Genomic DNA, 22,105 nt, shown 5'->3' with positions numbered 1-22,105 from the left:
AAGCTGGGAATGTGGCTCCCCAGGTTATTCTTGGTACCTTTATATTCTTTTGGTAAAACATGGCTGATTGCAGCTTGTCTTCCTTAAAAGGCTCTATGGACTGACATACAGCAGTGGTAAAGAAAGCAAAAGATGTTACCCAAGAAAAAGGGAGGCGTGTGTGTGTTGGAGGCTTTTTGTGGTTGTTTTTTGGTTGTTTGGTTGTTTTTTAAGCATGTTACTCCTTGGATTATAACAATTACTCTCTGGTTATACTGAAGCTTCTAGGTCTTCCAACATAACTGAAGCTGGTGAGCCATTAAAAGATACCATTTCTTGCATGTGCTTTTAAGTTATGGGAGTTAAGTATTGATGGAAATGTAAAAGCTGTAAACAAACTCAGTCTTTTTAATTGCTTCATCCTGTCTTTCTGTTTCTTCAGTTGTTACAGATGCTTTCACAGGGTAGATGAGGCTTTGTTTTCTGACATAAAAATGAAGTGAAAAGCATGCATCGTACCTTCTTCCAGAAAATAGCTACGTTTAATACATAACAAGAAATCAAAAAAAGGACTATGATCATCTTTCTGGTCACCATACTTTAACAGTTTAGATCAATAATTACCTAATCTCTAGTTTTTAGAAAGTTCACTGGAGACTGTGGTGAAGGTTACCTATGGTAGGATTATTTTAGTTTTATAGCACAATGTCCACTTTTCAAAAGTCAAGTGGGTACCTCAGAATTTTTGTCTTAATGTTATTGCTTGGCAAAATACTTAAATTGTATTTTTGTTTTGCAGTGTCCCCTAGAAACTTAGAGTTTGCAAACTTTTGCAGATTAGCTTGAGTTTGTCAGCCTGTTATCAAACATAGACTGAAATGTGGGTGCTGCCACTTAAACTGGTAATATTGTAGAGGTCCAAGAAGCTAAGAACCAAGATGATGAATGCAATTAAGTTTGATGTATTTTTATTATATTTTCTCATATTAGAAAGTATAACATTTTTAATATTTAGCAATTAAGTTTTCTTGCACTTAATATTTTTTTTTTCCCCTTTCTTGCAGTAAATATAGCCCTTGCCCTAGCAGCGAATGATTCGGTAGGTGAACATCTAATTATCAGCCTTAATGTGAAACAACTGTGTGAGTCATAAATAAAATGGTGATTGCTGAGGGCAGTCACATACATTAAGTCTTATGTATTCACTCTGACAGTTAATTTCTTTCTTTGTTTTTCATGGACTTCTGAGTTTGTATTAATTTATTTTATCAGTACCATGAATGACTTGGTAGCTCTCATCCTTCATTTGGGTTTGTCTGTGTCCTTTCCCTTGTGTGTCTCTGAGTTCAACTGCAATTCTGCAAGGATGTGTAGACATATAGAGGATGTTTATGCCGGCTGGAGACATGTAATAAATAATTAAATTCTATCACTTCAGAGCACTGACTTGGAAAAAGATAAGTAAGTGCCGAATGGTGTGCAAAACTTTTTTTTTTTTTTTTTTTTTGTAATAGCACTGAAGGTTTATGTTTTTCTGGAGAAACTAATGTGTAAAAATACTTATATAAATAGCTGAGGAAATAAAGGAGCTACGTATTTTCCCTAAAGCTTGGAAATACATTTTTTTTGAGTGACAAAATATCATTGCCCAGTTTGATATTACTCGAGCTGTTACTTGGACTATAAATAAACAGTGGGAATCATTCAGGTGTAAAAACAACAGGTTTTTACACTTGAATGTTATGTCCACCTGCTGCTATAACCTGGGAGTAGTTCCGTTGTGCCCGTGCAGGGGTGTATAATGCAGGTTTTGTACTCATGAAGCGTTAATTAAATACAAAGTATTCTCAAGTACTTTAATCTGGTAAATGTAGCATCTTTTTCCTGTTGTAAAAGATGAATAAAATAAAACATCAGGTAGAAGGAGTGAGGTTTACATGCAGTCTGCACACTTCCTGTAGGAATTTTATAAAATATTAAAAAAATTTCCGTAAACTCAGTCATACTTGATAAGAAAATAATGTTTAAAGCTGTTATATGAAATATGTACTGTTTGTAATGGCATCTGATCTTGATATTTCACACATTTAAATTCTGTATTTTAAATAGGCTGCTGGAGTAATTTGATTTCAGAGAAAAATCTGTCATCTTGAAAAGCAAAACAGCTTGAATGATTCCTTCTAATTAACTTTAAAACATGCTATTTGCTGTAATACTTTTACAAAATTAATATTATCCTGCAGTGTGATTTGTGTTGTGGTATGGTCATTGAGTAGCTCCATGGAAACCGTGTCAACTAATTGCATGTAACTTTCTATACCAGCTTAAGTGTTTTTAGGATTGTGCCTGATGTTTTTCAAACATGCAGTTTTGTACATTGTTTAAATTTATATTTAGATGAAGCATCTCTTAGTAATACTGACATCACGAGTTTTGGGATTATGCTGTTTGTTGAGTGTCAAACATCAGGCTTTAAACATAATGATCTGATACACCACTTCAGTAGCCCATTAAAACACTTTTAAAGCACACAAATAAGAGACCGTAGTCTAGAAAGATTGAAGAGATTGTTGCTGCAGTTGTTTGGAAACTCAGGGACTGAAATTATTTTAAATAAAATTGAGCCAAGAAAGTTAAGTAAACATAGAATGCGCTAGTGATTTCTGATGTTACGATTATGTGGTGGTGTAGAATTGGAGGCCAGCATCTGGTGGATATTAATCAATGAAGAGCAGCTGAAATAGATGAAATAGCTGTGACTTGCATGAACTAGTGATCACAATATAGCAAGCTGCTGCTGTGGTGAAGTTGTGCATGGATGTTGTTACAGGTTAGAAAATACGATATTAAGCTGGGCTGAGTAAACTCTATCTTGTTTGTTCATGCATTTATATATATATATATATATATATTTTAAGATAATGGTGGCATACCTCATGTTTATGTTTAACCTCTGGACTTTGCTAGTGCATTCATTTGTGTACTCCCGTTGATCAGTTCACTAGTTTTGTGAGTCAGGGTTATGAAATGGATATCTCTGGGGCATTGATCTGGACTGGGATTGCCCAGTCTTCTAAATTGTGGGGATTGTTGCTATGTTCAGTTTTGTTATGGTGAAATAAATAAGGAGGTTGTTTTCCAGAGTCCATTGGCCTCATGCTGAAGTTTATAATTAATTTCTTTGACCTCAGATATGCAGTAATGGACCTCTTCATTTTACTTCTAATAACTACTGATAGTGCATCATGTTCCCATGGTTTCCCTTCCCTTCTTTGCTATTGTAAGTTCATCTCTTACTGAGGAAGCAGTAATGATTCTGTTAGTAGATCGGGTTCAGCAGGCTCCCACAGTTTCATTACAGTCCTTATGTCTCTTATAAGTAAAATACAAATTTATAGAAACTGATGCTTGAACTTGATGTACTGTTTAAAGGAGCAAAGAAAGGACTAATGAGGAAAGACAGGTCACCATGACAATAAAGGTCTGTGCTTCCTCCATTAGCTGCAGTTGGTTTCTGTTTCAAGTTCAATGTTTGTAACTAGATTTTCAGAGCAAGTAGTATACTGGAGCTAAATGACCTTAAAAATAATGTTGTCTTCTGATGTTTCAAGTGTTCTTTTTCTAAGATTATACAGGTCACAGACTATTGAAAACAACTGTTTTCTGGTGTGGGAGATCCTTGGAAGTTGCTTTCAGAGGAGATTGAGTTAGAGTAGATTCTTGCTGCTTTCAGTAACAGCTGTGACATTTTATTGTTTTTTGGTAGTGTCATAAGCTGGAAGAAGATTGACAGTCAAAGCATAAAGGAATTTTTTGTCCCCTTGGTAAAAGGAAGTTTCTTTTCATCTGCTCTTAAAAGTCTGCTTTCGAAGTTAAAAACCAAAACCCCACTGTTTCTACAGGTTTTTTTTTTTTTTAATATGGAAGCTTTTTCAGTGATGTTCTGAAGTAATGAGGCATTGACAGAGCCTTGGACGTTGTCATTGGCACACAGTGTTGTTGGCAGCGCTGGGATTAGAATTCAGGAGTTCAAGTCTTGCATACTGGTGCTCAGTGTGTTTGGCATATTTTTACCTCATGGTTACAGAGTAAGTAATTCAAGACAGGATTTCATTTAGATGCCTAGATACCATGTCCAACACAAAGTAGGTTCTTTGGGGGTTTTTGTTTTGTTTTGTTGTTGTTTTTTTTTTGTGAGGGGGTGTTTTTTGGGGTTTTTTTTTGGTTTTTTTTTTTTGTTTGTTTTGTTGTTTTTTTTTTTTTTTTTTTTGAGACAGAGCCAGGGAAACAGGCAGGGCAGCCTCTTATCCTTTTCTGGAATGTTAGGCTTTTGGTACCCCAGGTTACCTGTTGTAGATGGATTAGTTAAGAATTTTATAAGCTCTTGTGCCTGTACCAAGACCTATAAATCTATAGAGTGTTCTTTTTGTGTTAAGAAATAACTTAAAGTTTTACCCTTGTGTCTTGTTTTTAGTTGCTTGCTTAGTTTGACAGCTGATTCTGTTCATTCTTTTGATGCACCAGTCAGTGGTGCTCCCCTAGGAGCAGTTGGGAAGAATTTTTGGGTTTCGTGCCAGGACGATTCATATTCAGACTAGAGTGACTATTTATGAAAGCTGCCTGGCCAGAGACGATTTGTTATAGTAGAAACAAGTTGAATTAATAGATGGCAGCAATAATAGGATAGAGATTGCTTGTTTATGAACAGAGTATTTTAGTGAGCAAACACCAGCTGTGCATGACTAAGGATGGCACAAATCCAGTTGGGAGGCTGTGTGCTTGTGCTGTCACTACCGAGGCAAGCTCCCCAGTCAGAGTTCCCTTGACTCCTTTCCAGGAAGATTTACATTTTTCACTATAGGGTGAAATGGTTTTTGTGCTGTGAAGGACAGAGGAGCAAGAAGTAAAACCGTATGGAACAAATCAGCATGTAAGCATCAGCAAGCGACTTCTCCCCGCAGTAATGGGGGTGTGTGATTAAAGGCACCGCTTTTAACTGTTCTGTGTCGGGGGGTTGTTGGGTGAGGCGGGCCAGGACCAAAATTGGAAATACATCACGGGTGACTTTTATCTTAGGGAGCAGCCTTGGTTTCCACAAGCAAACCTGCTGGTTGCTGCACAGCGCGGGGTGCTGGGGAGGGAGGGGGGCACCCTCGGTGTTTGGGTGCGCGGGGGGAACCAGCCAGAGTGGGAGTGCCTCTGCCGGGGGGGCTGTGCCCGGCCGCGGTGGCCGGCAGCCTGGAGAAAGCTGGGGAAAGCGGGTGATGAGCTGAATGAAAAACGCTTGTTCAAACCATAGCACAGTCAAAATGTCACAACCCAGATATTTTTATGTTTTTAAGCAAAAAACTCGTGTGGATATCTGCCTGTTATGTGCATACGTGAGTAAGAGGTTTCTCACAAATGTATAGCAAGTTATAGCAGAGAAATTACGTAGTTACGAGCAGAGTCTTCGGGTGAATTTGCTATTGTGATCATAAAATTAGTGTAGTTATTTCAAAATGTACATTGAATCAAACAACACAAATTAATTTTGAAACTACTCAAAATCCCCACAGCCTATTTTCTTTAGATTCCAGCTTTTTTTTTTTTTCCCAGATATTTGGCTCCTGTAATTAAACTACTTGTCTACAAGGGTAATATTTGACTGCTGCATTAATAGATGACTTCACAATGTATATACATTTAATTCTGGTAAGGAAAAAATTCCATACTGAGGGGAACAAACAAATCTAGAAGAATTTAGACAATAATGAGCTCCTTTACTGAATAATTAAAGCGTGAAGGGAAGTTTTGACCTGTTCTGTCCTCCTCCTATGCAGCTTTCCTAATTATTACGGTTTGATTTCTAGGCCTCTTTACCTTTGTTGCTTAGAGAATCAGATGACTTTAATTGCTATAGATAAAGTGTTCATGCTTGTTTCTTAATGCTAAAAAGTGTCAATAAAGCTGGAGATGCCAGTTAGAATTGATTTGGGTTATCTTGCAATGACAGCTCAGCTTCTAGATCAGCTGAGAAAATGAGAGAACAAAGCTGTAAAAGTCCTGCTGTTTTTCAAGTAACAATGAGTGAAATTAAAAATATTTTTAAACATAGACCACTTAATTTTATTTTAATCAAATGACTGTGTGCTTGATTTGAGGATTTTTTTTTTTTTTAAGTATTGCATGTAGAGTTAATGACTTGCACCCTGAGTCTTCCAAGTCATTGAAAGCCTAGTGCAGATGTCAGAGAGACTGATGTGAAAGGTGGAGCGTATTTATAATGGTTTGGCATGGGGTGGAAGCAGTGAGGTATCTTGTAGAAACGTAGTAGTGTTTGGGCTTCTGTTTTCGATTTTGGCAATATGTTTTTAAAAAGGTGCTGTATTGAAGTTTTTATTTTTTCAGTAGGGTACATAATACGCAAGAAGGACAAACAAGGTTGAATTACTCTTATCTGATTATTTAGGAATCTGACTAGGAGGAACTGCAGACAGTTGTGGAAAAAAGTGCCCAAGTTGTTCTGTAACTGGCAGAAAATTAGATCTTCATATAAAGGAAAAGGGCTTTTAAACCAATGGAAGAATGAGTGTTTAAAACAAGTTTCTGTTTCTAGGATAGAGAGTGAGGAAACTGTTGTGGTACTTTTTTGGCTTTAATCCAATTTACAGCTAGGCACTTAAGTAATGTGCAGCTGAAAGAGTTAGAGAATGAGGGATTAAAAGATGGCTATTCAGTGTGTCAGTATGTCAAATGAGGAATCCAGAGCCTATCCTGATTTTAAGTTCCCTTTTGTCCTATGTGTTGCTGCTTGCAGTTTGAGATTAGCTCTAAGTCGATAATGACATTAAAAGGGTAAATTGGGAGTCCTGGTGGTGGATTAAGAGCACCAGCTATAAAAATAACTGGCTCCTTCACTTAGCAAAGCTGGAATTTCTGTCTTTAGAATGAGCTGCAGCTGCTGAGTATTGGGAACACTTCTAATGTAGGGAATCCTTCACTGTATAGAACGACAGCTCATTAACCTGTGCCTCCATCCCTCCCAGGCTGAACACCAGGGAATTCTGGTGGTCTGTGGAGTTCACTTCAAAGTAAACTATCATCCGCTAACATCCAGCGGGGATACATATGCCCTACCAAGTATGGAAAAGAGTCTCAGAAAAGATGGGCAAAAATAAAATTAATGCTGTCAAAGAGTCTCTGGATATTTAGCAGTAACATAGGCTATGTTGATTAATAGCTATTTATAGCAGCTTTTTGTGAGCTGATTTTTTTTTTCTTCTTTCTCTCTATCGGCATGAATTATTTTGTCAGGCTTGTTCCTCAGTAAAGTATTTGTCATCTTGGAAGAAATCACTGAATATCACCAGATTCTCCACTGATCACAGAAGTATGTGTTGAAGGGTCCTCTGTGGTATATGAATAGAACTGGTTGCATTTGGTTGAAAAATATTTTACTGGAAAATGTAACTGATTTCATAGTTAATATTGCCTGAAAGACAAAAAAGGGGAGCTATATTAAGAAAGTGCATCGGAGAGGCTAAACAACTCTTAAATGTCTGCTAAAATTGTTAACAGGAGGAAAGATACGGGTCATTTTGTCCTTAGCATGGACCTGTGTCATCTGTACAAGGATCATGTATAGTAGAACTCACCTGCCTAAGAGAACAAACATAATAGCAATTGAATAAGTTTGAATCTGCGTAAGGAAAAGCAACTGAGGCAAAATTTACTGGATTTTTACGAGACGTCTGTCTGCCAGTATATAGAGGGACTATGTCTGATATGACCTTCAACAATTTTATTTTTTCCCCCAAAGGGATTTATTACAACTAAGTTTAGAGCTTGAAAATAATTAATTCAGAATACAGCTATCTTGCAGATTTCTATTGCTCACAAGGCAGTGGCCAAGTTCAAAGGCTAAACTGAACTTTAATTACGTTGAGAATCTTGCCAGAGAAGTTAAAGGAAAGGACCTTTTTTAGTGAGGTTATCTATGCCTGTGAGTTGTACACTGCACAAAATGAATCTGTAGGATTCTCATCTTTCAGAGATATGTGCAAGAATATATTTTTTTATCTGTTGATGTAGCATTTGGTTTTCTTGTAAATACAGAGTCTGTACCTGATGACTGTGGAAACTTGTTTTCATTTCTTAGTGTGAGAGAAGTTTCTAAGTTGGAACGAAAACTTTACTGTTTTTATACTGACGTAAGAGATGCAGTGATTATATAGATTTACTTTATACTGAATATTTGTCAGAAATCTTTAGATGGGTCTAGTTGGGCAAATTAATGTCTTGTTGAGAAGAATAATGATAGTGAATTAAAAAGGATGGTGTGGTCAATGATGTAAAAGCAGAAGATGAAGAGGAGTTATAGTTCTTTACCACAGTCTTTTATCCTGTGGGGTTTTTTTCGTTGTTGTTGGTTGTTTTTTTTTTTTTTTTTTTCCTGTGTTCTTGAGCTCACCAATGATTGGATGAGACTGTGACAGCTGGAACCAGTACTGCAGAAAGAGCAAATCCTAGCAGTAATTAGCCTATGCTAGAGAACATTGAGCTAAAGAGCTTAAAAGCATTGATAAGAAGGTAAATACGAACATCTGCCAGTGTTTAAGTATACTTTTTGCTGAATAGACCAAGAGAGTATTTTTGTGTTTTCATGTGCCAACAGTATATTTGTTTCTAATTTTGTGTTCTCTCTGCCTGATGGAATATTGATCAGGATCTTACTGAAGAGGTCGATAGTTCTGCATGTGTTACATTAGTGTATTTTTTCAAAGTAGCTTGCCGTATGTCCAGTGATGTGGAAGTACATGATTAAGTTATATGGAGATTGTTACATTGTCAGTTACATCTGCAGAATTTAAGCTGTTCAGAACTTGCAGTTAGGCAACAAAAAAATACAGGTCTTTAGAAAGGATTTTCCAAATGTAGTAAACTTGAAGATTGATTCAAACTTTCTTCTACATCTGGGCAGGTGGAAGGAAAAGGACAAGTGTTAACTTGAGAACAGCTGTTTTGAACTTGGTTATTGTGCCAGCTGGAGAGATGGAATGCTTTTTGTTCATAGCACAGGATGGAAATATTTTCATAAGGAGAAAATGCAGCCATAAGAAGACGACGGAGTTGTATTACCTGAATCCTTTTCCTACAGAGTGCTGAGGGTGGCTGTAGCAGTGGTATGTGCTGTGCTCTGAAAAACACTTAGAAGTAGGGGCACTTTGACATGCTTGGGTGTGCATTTCTGTCTGCATAACCCTAATATTACTTAAGAAAAAAAATGATTCCACATCAGTATGAAATGTATATGCATATGAAAATAATGTCACAGAACATTAGAGGAATCCTAGAGCCTATTTTTTTTTATTTTTCCTTAAGTTGTCTTCTTGGCCCTGCTTGTGATCCCCTGTAATCTGTTCCTTCTGCCCAGATGTTCTTTTTTGCCTTGTCTGATGTTATGCATATTTTTTAGGATTTGTTTTAATACAGCAGTACTTTTGAAAGATGTGTTGATATATATGAGGTGTGGGTTATATGAGTAAAAACAATGTATTATAACTTTTTTTTTTTTAAATTATTGTAAGACATGCGTCTGGATTAAACTTCATTCAGTATGAGAAGTATCTGGTGTTGATAATTCTGATTAACAGTTTCATGTGGTAGCATCCAGGTGTATACAAATTATTTCATCTCTTGGGAATTTAAAACATTGTATATGCTGGAAGAGATGATCTGGACTGTGCTGTGACTGTCTTAAAAGATCCCTTGCCAGCTGCCATAATGCTTTTCCAAGATTATTAAACCTTAAGTAAAGGTTTTATTATTAGTGTTCCAGAGATGCTTCCATGCTGCAAGTGCAGGCAGGGATGGTTGGGAGAAACAAAACTCAAAACCTTAGCTTACTGGGCCCATGCTTTCTGTATAAGCTGCTACTTTCAGGCAGTGTGAACTCTTTTTACCTGAGATATTGAATTGCTTGGTGAAGGAAAAAAACCCTATCTTAGGCTATCTTTAGTGAGGTTCTGCAAGTGATTTAAAGATTTTTTTTTTTCCAAAAGACCTTTTTCCTGTAATCCTGTAGAAAGCACCATGCCTACAGGAACACTTGTGCTGTCATTGACAATAGTTGTAGAAACTGGAGAATCTGTTAATTATTTTTCTATTTGAACAGAACCATTTTATTGAGCCGTATCTATGAACAAAAGCAGGGTATCTCAGAAACAGACGTCCTTCTTACTTTTGAGGAAGTGTGTAAATTTTTTTAAGAAACCTGTCAGGTTTATTGTATTAGCTTGAGACAAAGATCAGCTTTGTCATTTGGAGTAGTATCTGAATTTTCAAAGTCCTCCTACATAATTGAGGGATTTTTTTTTCTCCACTGTGCACGTATTTAATCTTCATTTCAGGAAATTTAGTACACTAGTAGTTACACTCCTGCTGACTTCTAGGAATAAGTGGTCTGTGATGGTGAGGATCTGACTGCCCAGGAGGTTGTGAGGTCAGTCTAAGTAATTTAGATCATCCTAAAACTTCAGTCCCTTTTCGCTGAAAACAAAACTGCAGTGAGTTGTAAGATCATTGTAGTTAGTCACAATTCTTGTTGAGGGGGAAATCCTCAAAAAGTTGAGGGAAAGAACGTCAGTCATGTTTAAAACACTATGAAGGTTTTTCTGCAAATATTTACTTTCATTTGAGAAGTAATTAGGTGGCACAGCCCTTAGATGATGTTTTGATGGGTTCGATTAGCTCCTGACACAGATAAAGGGACTGAGTCATGAATCTTTCTAAAAAATATGCATTTTGTACGAGAACAAAGAAGCTCTAATACTCTGTCTTTGAAATCTAACATAAAAATGGGTCTGTTCAATTTTTTTGAAATTGCAGCTTTCATACAGTAGGCAAGAGGCAGAATAACTTGTCAGAGAAACTCCTGAGCTTTTTTTGTAATAGCTTTGTAGAGATTTATAAAGAAAGAAATATTAAAATGTCTAAATGAAATAATCCATGTAATCATATATGCTTTGTTGTGTTTCATAAAAAAGTATATTGAATAACTGAACCCAAATTTGGTTGATTCTTATAGTAAATCCTTGGTTTTCAAAGTACATAGTTGTTTATGTATGGTAATGCATGTTTTACTAATGAGTTATAAAATTCAAGATGCATTTGGCTTATATTAGGTAAATTTGACACTTTAAATTGCTCAGCTGTTAGGGCTGTCTTCAGGGTTCACTATCAACAGCTTAAAAAAAAGATAAGAAAAAAATACAGCAACTCCCACAGAAAAACAAACCCCCAAAACCAAGTTATTATGTGTGTTGTAGTAAAAAGGATCAGTCTTGCTTCTCAGGTGTCTAGGCTTCTATGATTTGGTTTCTTTATCTTAATTGAATTTCAGATTTGTTTAGAAGTAGTGGCCTGAATACCCAAGTTTTTAATCCAGGTGCATTTCTGTTTTAAAAATCCTGTTCAAGGGTACAGATGCTGTGTACTTGCATTAAAAGCCTCATTATGCTCTTCTAACCAGAATCTTGGTAGTTATCACTGAGTCTTTGCCTTTCTCTTCATCTTTTCCATCAAAATTGTGATAACAAAATGACTTAATGTATGATACCTAATTACAAAAGCTTCATCCAAAAAATGAAGTATGTATTTTGAAACACTAACAGTGAAAATCTGATTTGGCATTGTTGGAAAAGCTCCCATTGCTGCCTTAACCTTTCAAGCAAGCCCTTAAACATACTTGCTTGCAGTTTTGCAAAATGTTGAATACAGTTAGCTTTTTATATTAAAGAAACTTGACGTTCAGCCCTTTAAAGGGCTTGCTCTTTACTACTTAATCTGCAGAACTTGGTAATTGGTAGTGTGTCTTGCCATCTGTAGAAAAAATAGTTTAATTTTCACAAAATATGTGTGCATATCTATAAAAACGCATGTAGCAATGAATCTCGTAAGTCTAGACTACATAGTTGAAATAATTTTTAGTTAAAGTTTATTGCTTAGTGTACCATATGTAGTTGAATAAACCAATTTTTTTAAGCATTCTTTTGTGTAAATGCATTTGATTAAAATGTTATGCTTGCTTAATTGGCTTGAGAGACTTGCATTTCAGTGTTTTCAAGATGTCTGTAGAAGTTTATTCTGGCTGCTTAAAGGGAAGTTAAAAATATGGGTTTTTTGTTTTTCACATTCCTTGTAGTCACAAGTATAATTCAAATTTCATTAATTAGAAAGTATTTATAAACATCGCTTCATTTTTTTTTGCAAGAAAATGTGACACCTTTTAAAAAAGTTAAAATATTATTTCTGGGTAAATATACATGGAGTAGAGAGAACATTGCATATAATATTTGTTAATATAAAGTCCGTGGTCTACATTGTAAGTAAGCAAATGTGAAAGCAAGGATTTTGTGTAGCGAGAATCTGGATTTTGTGAAGAAATCTGACTCAAGTTCTAGATGCAATTTTATATTTCATGCTTCAATTGCAGTTTAGGGAGAAAGGAAACAGTGATAGCATGTCTAAAATCAAGATGATATTTTTATTTCTATGGGCAATTTTGAAATTTTGTGCAACTAATAATTCATAAAGGAAGACAGACATTTTGACAAATACTTCTTTTTTTTAATTCCTTGCGCAGACAAAAGAAGTTGGTTTACTTGATGCAGACATATATGGGCCTTCAATTCCAAAGATGATGAACTTAAAAGGAAACCCAGAATTAACACCAAGTAAGTGGAAGTGATTGCTGTCTTCTTTGCTGTCTTCTTTGTACAGGGATGCACATGGACCACTCATTGGTGCTTCCTTGGTGTGACACAGAAAGGATGCAAACAGAAGATGAAGACTTAGTGTATTTTTTAAATTTATTTTTAGTGATGAGGTTGCTTCTAAAGCTAGCTTGTAGAACTAGGAGCATATTCAGGGTCTTATTTTTTTTATATTAGTCCACAGGCTTTGGGTGTTTCATAGGTTATTACTAGAGACGCTGGAAAGGGTAGCTAGGAGAGGAAGGTTATTGTCAGTATTTTTAAACTTGCTATACAGGATCCCACTATAGAAGACTTCCAAATTAAAAACCAAAACCCACTACGCTAGGAAAAAAAATTACTAATCTATGAAATAAGAGAAGGAGCATTACAGTAGCTTATATATAAAATATTATAAATATATATAATATATAAAAAATATTATAAAATATTTAAATGATTGTGTTTGATATCTCTTTCTTCAGCCAAACATGCCAGGCCACTTGATTAATTTTCATTTGAAGTAACGGGTTTAGGAATGCAGTGGTGGTGACTTCACTATCAGAAGGTAAAGACCGTAGGCAAAACTCCTAATTTTCCTTCTGCTAAGGTATCTGGTCTGGGGAGAAGTAAATTCAGGTAGGAGAGTCTGGAGAGAAATAATGAAGACCTAAATTAGAAAGATTGCATCAAGTCTGTTAACCTTTCAGAAGTTTAACTTCCAGCTAGGCCAACCATGGGTGAAACTGAAGAATGGCCTTATCCTGATACCCTGTTGATGTGATGCTTGAGTGTAAGGGAGCATGCTTCTTTGGGGGTGATAGGATTTGTTTAATGCTTTGTTTTGCCTATCCTGTGATAAAGTGCACATAATTATAAAAATTAAAAACATGTAACCACAGACAAAAGCAGTCCCACCCTGTAACACCTGGCCTACATATTAAAAAGTACTTGGATCCTGCTAAAGAAAGTACAAACTGGCAATACTTGTTGACAGGGAGGGATCAAGGACATGTAAGAGTTCAAATAGGACATAAAGGGCTTCAGTGAAATAATTCAGCTATAATTGCCGATTAATGCTTGTCAGCAGTAATTGCTAAGTAAAAGGGAAGTAAAACGTTCCTTCCACTTCCTTTCATGCCATTATCTTTGTTTATTTACTCTACTGTTGTTATAAAATGTCCATTTGTAACTTAATTTGTGCATGTGTATGGGTACTGTAGTGATGGTTGTTCAATATGTTCCCACTGGTTATAAAGCATGCAGAATGAAGCAGTGCCAATATCTTTAAAGGGTGGTTATTGAGCTTGCAGTGTTAGCCTCTGAGAAATTAATAAGTGGCAAACTTAGACTTTCTTATATAATTAAAATTCTGTCTCCTTATGCTTATACTCTGTATTCTGGATAAGGAAAAGGTAATGTATTTCCATATACGAATGCACTGCATGTGCTTATACAGGCAGCTGTCAAATTGAATACTTTCTACGTTTAAGTACCAACATACAAATACAGACTTTATTTGGATTAATTTCTAAGAGAGAAGGAGAGTACTTGGTTTTATTTGTTGGATTTCTCTTTTTTTTTTTTTTTTTTTTTTTTTTAAGTCGAAGGCTAATTCTGTTGTGTAATAAATAAACAACTGAACCCTATCACATATCATCAGTAGAGTTTGACTTCCTGATACAAATTGAAGTATTATTGTATTTTCTTGTACTTTGGACCCTGCTGAGGGTATATATGGGCTGTGTTTTCCTTTAATTGATTTTTTTATTTTTCCTGTGAATTTTGCATTTGAAGTGCATTATGTGATATCAACACAAAAGGGACTATGTTGTGGTGTTCCTTGTATTTCTCCTCTTTTCTTTTTTCTGTGACGTAGGTCATATGTTGAATTTTTGCTTTCTAAATGAGATCAGGTAAAAATTTGATTCTCCATTTTTTTTCCCTCACTGCCTGAAAAATTCCTTACATAATTTTGAGCTTTTTGTACATTTTGCTATGTACTTTATCAATCCATACCAAATTTAAATCCATGTCATAAACTACAGATGAGAAGTTGCCTAGGCAATTTCGTATGGTCATACAAATTAAATTGCTAGGAATTCAAGAACTGAAGAAAAAAAAAAACATATATATATATATATTTTTTTTTTTTTAGTCAGATATTAAGGCAGCTTAATTTTGTTTGAATATGAATTTCAATGACTGTAGATATTTTGGGTATGCAGTTGAGAATTCACTGTAAACTTTTGTCTTAACATGTTTTGAGTGTTGTTGAAAATATGGAATTCAGTGTAATAGAAAGAAATTGGAGTGTTTCCCTAAATTGAAATTGCTGCTTTTGACTTGTAAGCACTAACATTTTGATGACTAAAATGCATTCTTTCTACTTCTGTGTGGAATGTACAAGCAAATACTATCATGATTTAAGTACATACCTTATTTTTTAACTGACAGAAAATGAATTTGCCTATTTCAAAAGCTTGGCACATTACACAGGTCTACTGAGAAACACGTGTAGTAATTCAGTATGAGTGATAACAGGATAGAATTTGTATTTCAGGAATTCTGTTCACTTCTGAGCACACTTTTAACTCTTGAGTTGATGAAGCTGTAGAATAACAACAGTGAAACTGCTGGCAAAGTAGCAGACATGAAGATTATTTGGTTGTGAAAACAGGCATTTGGAGAGCATAGAAAGCTTTAATTCTGAACTTCAGGCATTCCTTTAATGAGTGACAGACAGGATAAGCTTGCAAGGAAGTGATGCGTCATAGGTGTATATATATGGTGTGTATATGTATACACGTATACATAAAAAAATGTGTATGACCCTTGTATTTTGGTGTAATGAGATTTAGTTTTATATTCAGATTTCTTATGTTTTCAAGAATAAAACAAAGTCTGAACAAATAGTTCAGTGTTAAAGATGTACATTAACAATATATACATAACAATCAGTAAATCAATTAAATTTTTTTTAATAGCATAGCAATCAAAAATTATGTATGAAGTCTATTACTGTCTTCAGCATGAGGCTTGGATTTGAAAATGATGAGTAACATCATCCTCCGTTACTAAATCCTTAGAGTAATCCTTGGAGGTTCTGAGCAGTCTTGCACTGTTCTATTTCTATTTCTTTTCTCACATGAAGCAGTTGAAAAGGAATTAGAGATGCCTGGTACCATACAGAATAAATCCATGCAGCAATTATTACTTCTGAATAGAAATTATTATAGTTATGCTATAATTTTAGGTTTTCAAAATGAATTAGGAGTTCTTAGTGAGGAGAGATTCTGTATAAATGGAAGATACTCCATTAATTTAATTTTGCAAACTGTAGTACATTGGAAAGTCTGCTAATATTTAATAGAGTGTCATTCAAAATACTTTAAATGGTCAGGGAAATACTGGTTAATAAGTTCACAACTGAATTTAATTAGCTAATGGAGGATTATCTAACTGTGGGATAAATATTAATATCAACTGCAATATATACACAGGGCAATGCTACTAACACAAGTAACAAAAGCATTATTTCTATTCTTTACGAAATAATTTACTTAAAAGCTGCTTTCTGGCTTAGTGAACTGCATAATTTCTTTTTTTCTCTTTTTAAAAAAAAATCTACCATTTAAACTACTTGGCAGAAAGAGAAAGCTATTATATTGCCAAAAGATATTGCTGTTTTGCCAGATGAATATAACATTTCTTCACTTAATTTAAATGGTTATGAAGGTTTTGGTGGGCTTTTTTTCTTTATGACAGTTGAATGCTCTTTTAATATTTTAAAGCTTTGTTGCCATTTTATGATATCCTCATTGTCTTTTTTAATTTCTTAATAAAATATTATATTCAAAAGATCAGTAGCGGACATAATGTTCTAAAAATCTGGAGTAAATGCAATTTCTGAGGGAAAGCTAGCAGGAGTTGTGTTTGGCCCCGCTGAGGCTAATAATGTTGCAGGAGCTGTAGAAATGAAATAACTGATAAAATTCTAAAGTCAGAAGTGGACACACACATTTTTTTCACTGGGACACATTTCCATTTCTCCTGCTTTTTAGACTGTGATAGCAGAATGTCATAACAGAAAGTGATAATATAAAATGTAATCTGTTGTGACTGTTTAAAGATGTCTACTGGAAATAGCTATATCAGGGGATTGTGGTGCATCCATTTGTGGGTTATAAATAGAAAATTTGGAATGGGCTTGTTAACTAGAGAAAATGTTGCATATGTAGGGTGGTTATTGAGGTAATCGTGAAGAAGTTTCTTGATCGTACATAAGGGTTTAAATTTAAAGATACAGCTTGTATTGTCAAACAAAGTTATCTTTATCATGCTTTACTAGTGGAACTGCATCATGATTAATTAAAATAAAACCTAAGTTTGATTATTCCAAAAAGTCATAGTTTGCTGCTGCTGTTACCTCTTGACTTGTGAACAAGTGATTTATAGATTGTATATAGTTTAATGATGTGCTTTACTGATTCCATTTTGAAAGAAGTCTGAACTGAAACCCGATGTTTTACTTTTGATGATGTCTTATTCCGATTTATCTGGATGGCTGAAGTAGGGTAGTCTCATGTGTCTTACATGTGACAAACTAATAATTCAGAACGTTGTAATTAGTTGTGGTTTGTATTTTGGAGGCCTTTTCATATGTGATGAGGTAGATGAAAAGGAGATTAGCCAACTGTTAAGTATTTTATTCTGGACCTTGACTTTTGCCCTCAAGCCTGTAACAATTAACCTCAAACTGGATTAATTCAGCTATTTTTGAGTTCACGTGTGGAAAAAATTGATGACCTTTACCTGGAGGGGAAAGGGGGTGAAGGTTACCCATCTCTGTAAGGAATTATCTATTGGCATGCGATTGTTAGCTGCTGTTTCTAAAATAAAAAGAGCTCTAGACAGCTAATAATATTTTATTCTTCATTATACATAAATTCATACTTAAAATTACAGAAAAAATAAGGCAAAAAAAAGTAAGATGAGAAATGTAGTATAGTAATTAAAGCTTCTTACTGAGAGCAGTCTTTTTTGAATAAACAGCAAATCAAGTTTTACTGAATGCTATTGCAGTACGAATGACTGAAACGCTATAACCTGAAAAAATAAATTTCAAGTACTTGAAAGGGGAAATGTATTACTTTTTATGTTGTTAATCCTGCAGTGCAGTATTGATATGGATTATGGCTAGCAAATATTCATTACATTATAAAGTTTACTCTTAGAGATATAAATGGTTTGTCTGGTTCGACTTTTATACAAATTTGAATTAAATTGCAAAATGATGTTATTATAGTAACATGATAGATACGCATTTCATTGTACATACATAAACAAAAGAAACTATTCTTTTTTTGTTTGCACACATTTACTGTTTTGCTTATTTCAGAGCGATGAATGTTTCCATCCCTCTGCTAGAAGTAAAATTAAAGAACTGCTACTAATTTTGAATTTTCTCAATATTTTTACCTTGCAATTTCACTTTCATATTTTTTTTTTCTCTGTGGATTTCTTGCTTTATTTTCTCTTTTTCCTTTCCCTTCTCTACAGTGCAATGGAGTGGCTTTTCAGGATAAAGAAATGAAGTTGAATACATCACAAATATATTAAAAAAATGTGTTTTAAACCTTTCCCTATAGTGACCAGAGCCTAAAAGTCACAGTAAGAGCTAGTGTCTCTTTCCTTTGCTTTAGTCATAATCTTGTAAAGTACATAGAACTTCACTTATCGAGTTGTGAAATTAGAATAAAATCACAGAAGGATGTATGAGAGGGTTCATATGAAATGTGAAACGAAAGGGAATATTTATTTATATACACAGAAACTTTTTTTTTTTAAAACAGAGAATCAAGTCATTTACTGTAGTTTTTGTGTAGGTCATCAATGTCCATGAGCTTGGTGGTTGTTTTTGTTAGTTTTTTTCCTTTTTCCTTTTTTTTTTTTTTAGATTACATGTAGTCCTTTGAACAGTTTTTTTTTGTTCCATATCTTTTCACCTACATTTATTTTTTTGGGTCTTGATTACAATATTTAACCAATGAAGGCTGAATCGACTCAAATGTATTGAGTTCTCTAGGTTTGCTTTGAAAGCAATGAAAGTCCCTAGTTAACTGGAATGTTTTTTGAAGTTAGGTCTTGAATTGAAGGTAATGCATAGGGAATGTCTGCCCCTCCCTCGGGTTCCTGCTTCTCCCTGCTCTGATGTACTGTTGTCTGTCTCGCTGTTACATGACTGACCTGGGCAGGCCCCCTCTCACAGAAGCAAGTCAGTGCTTCAGATGTCATGAGCCTTCCCAGGGGTTTTGTATGGCGGGACAGAAGCCTTCAACTGAACGTTGTATTAGTCTAGTTCACTCCTCTTGGGTATAATGAACTAAAAGAACCCACCCAAATTAGTCTAGGAAGGCTTTTGATCCACTATAAATAAACTTTTTTGACTCCACAGGGATCTGAAGCTTTTCAAAATGTAGGTTATTTTTGTGATTGTAAGGAAGATATTTATGATGGGAGGTAATGGCGAGATACTTCAAACTGGTCCTATGTTTTTATTCCAAACCGAGCAAGTCATCAGTGCTTTAAGATGTAAAAAAGATATAGCTAAATCACTGTGCTGTTTACTTGTGCCAGACGTTGTTGAAGTATAGTCTTCCAGAAAGTTCTTTTGCTTTTAGGGTAGGACTAATGATATCATATCTGCAGAACAGTTCTGTTAATGAAAAAGCTTTTACAGAGCTTTGTTTCTTCTGCAGTCTATCAGGAGTTAAAAAGGTGGAAAACCTACTTAGGTAATGTGATTGGTAGACTGACTAAATATGAGAAGCAAATCTTTTGGAAAAAGCCACGTTTCTTTGTGCATTTGTTTCTTAGAGTTGAACTGTGAGCATTAAATAATGCTCTTTGAGTCACATTGCTGGTTGGCTTTGGTTTAAGTATTTGTGATATCTTCGCGGTTAGGTAACACTGTTAGTGCGGAGTGTAATGGGAAATGCAGCCTTCCTTGTGTGGAGCTCTTCAAGCTTAAAATACAAATTACAGTACTTTTGGGGCAGTTCTGCAAATAAGCTTATAACACAATGTGAAATCAAGCTTGAAGTCTCAATTAGTCTATCGCTTGCCATAGAATATTCTGGGCTTCTGGCATAAGCGGTTAAAACAACCATTAGAGTTAAAACAATTATTTAAAATTTGTGGCTCTGACTAACGTTCTTTTAGTGACAGCATCCTTTCCCCCCTGATATAGATTGGTGTCTCTGTGTTTTGTTGTGGGATGCCCTGGGTCCCTGTTGCTGTTTTTCCCTCCCTACTAAACTGCATTTCTTTTCCCTTTACTGCACCATGGGTGGAATTCACTTGCCTTTGCTTAGGAAACTAGTACTGTTTTAAACATGCTGGAGTGTGGAGTACAGCTGCCTCTTCAGAAGGTGTGGCTCTCTCCTTTTCCCTCTGTCAAATCTGCTAGCCCTCTACAAATCTCAGCCCCCTAAGACATACAGTGTCAGGAAACATCTATATTTATGCAAGTAAAGCCCAACCTTTTTGTTTTCCCCTTCCTTCTTTCCCCCGCTTCCTTCTTTCCCCCTCCTGTTGGAAATCTTCATGTTCAGCCCTTTATAGTCTGAAGCTTGGAACCTGGATCCTCCCCTTTCATAACATTGATCTTGGCAGCATTGATCTTTCAAAATAAACAGCTGAGTTCCTTATACTTCGACATAGCAACAGCCATGTGAGAATTACTGTTTACTGTGATTAACAGAAAGTGCTGTGTAAGTTGGAGTCCTTACTTAGATTGTTGTAGAGTATTCTGTAGTCACTGCACCATGAAATAGTACACAATTAAAAAACAGATGATGCAAAAATTTTTGAGATTCTACAAGTCACCATGCTGAAAATCTGTTTCAGCTTGTCTGTATGTGTGGTACATGAATTGAGTTTGTCTCAGATAGTCTTATTTAATGTAATGGGATCCACAGACGCCCATTCTGCAGTGCCTCTCTCTGACTAGCACGGTGGCTTAGTGTTTTGGTGTGCTGTAAGTCTTCTGTGTTTCAGTCAGTGAGACATCACTGAGATGTGGGGAGGTGGAAAACAGCAGTTTGCCATGAAAACCTCAGCTAATGATGAGCTGCGCAAACAGCAGCAGAACCTTTAGCTTTTGTATAAACTATGAAGAAATTGCTCAAGGAAGTCTCTGATCCTCCATTATAGTGACAAGTTCCAAAAATAGTTGAGTAAAATAGGAAATCTTTAACAGGGAGGAAGATCTGAGCACCCAGTGTTTTAGTCTCGTATTTGGATTTTTTTTTTTCCTTTGAAATAGTAAAAAAACCCAACCCACCCCTTATTTCAGACACTTGAAAACTCTGAACAGTGCCTCTGCATTAGTGCTTGCTCAGTCACTGAGCTCAAAATAGATTTGCTAGGGTGTTGCATGATCCACTATAGTAATATTTAATAATTATAAGCTACCTTTGCTTTTCTTAAACAGCACAATGTCTCCTAAGGAGGTGTAGTATAACATCACAATCTTCTGGAATAATGATCTTTACTTACCTGATGAGATAAGTGAATGTAAGCCTTTTATTGCTCTAATGTATCAGTTAGCAGACCTCTTCTGAAAACTAAGCCAAGAACTGAAATGCATCTTTTTGGTTTAAGCCCAGTGGGCAACTAAGCAACTGGCCCCCCAGCAGGATGGGGAGAGAATTGGAAGTGTAAAAGTGCAGAAACTCGTCGGTTGACATACAGACACTTTAATAGGGAAAGCAAAAGCTGTGCACACAAGCGAAGTGAAATAAGGAGTTAATTCACTGCTTCCCATCAGCAGACAGGTGTTTAGCGATCTCCAGGAAAGCAGGGCTTCATAACGGTTACTTGGGAAGACAGACATCCCCTCCTTCCTCCTTCTTCCCTCGGCTTTGTATGTTGAGCATGACGCCGTATGATACGGAATATCCCTTTGGTCAGCTGTCCCGACTGACCCCCCCTCCTAACTTCTTGTGCCCCCCCAGACTGCTCACTGGTGGGATGATCTGAGAGGCAGAAAAGGTCTTGACGCTGTGCAAGCTCTGCACAGCAATAACTAGAACATCTGTGTGTTATCATCACAAATCCAAAACATGGTAGCATGCAAGCTACTATGAAGAAAAGTAACTGTCCTAGCCAAAAGCATATAGCTCTGTGCATACTTTCTGTGCTGCACTAACCTATGGCTGCTGTTGAACGGCTATTTCGGACTTACTAGAGAAAAAGAGTGGAGTGACTCGGTTACCTTGTCAGGATAGTCTGCAAGGCTTAGTTTTTCTGGGGGAAAAAAGTTAAAGTAAAATAAAATTACAAAGTGCAGAAGATCCATCTTAATTACTTCAGCATCATTCTTGCTC

General features: G+C 35.7%; 1 protein-coding gene across 1 annotated transcript in view; it reads left to right on the top strand.

Moving 5' to 3' along the window:
• The window catches only part of NUBPL (NUBP iron-sulfur cluster assembly factor, mitochondrial), a 93,603-nt gene that overhangs the window by 5,388 nt on the left and 66,110 nt on the right, over window positions 1-22,105 (top strand). The window contains exons 3-4 of the mRNA XM_086750056.1: window positions 1,044-1,078; window positions 12,605-12,695. Of these exons, the coding sequence (XP_086606182.1) occupies window positions 1,044-1,078; window positions 12,605-12,695 (126 nt within the window). The remainder of the gene's footprint in view (window positions 1-1,043; window positions 1,079-12,604; window positions 12,696-22,105) is intronic.

The sequence above is a fragment of the Chlamydotis macqueenii genome, chromosome 5, assembly GCF_036417535.1.
Source record: "Chlamydotis macqueenii isolate bChlMac1 chromosome 5, bChlMac1.mat, whole genome shotgun sequence".
Lineage (NCBI taxonomy): Eukaryota > Metazoa > Chordata > Aves > Otidiformes > Otididae > Chlamydotis > Chlamydotis macqueenii.
The sequence above is the reverse complement of the archived record's forward strand: the minus strand, read 5'-3'. Positions and strand labels throughout refer to the sequence as shown.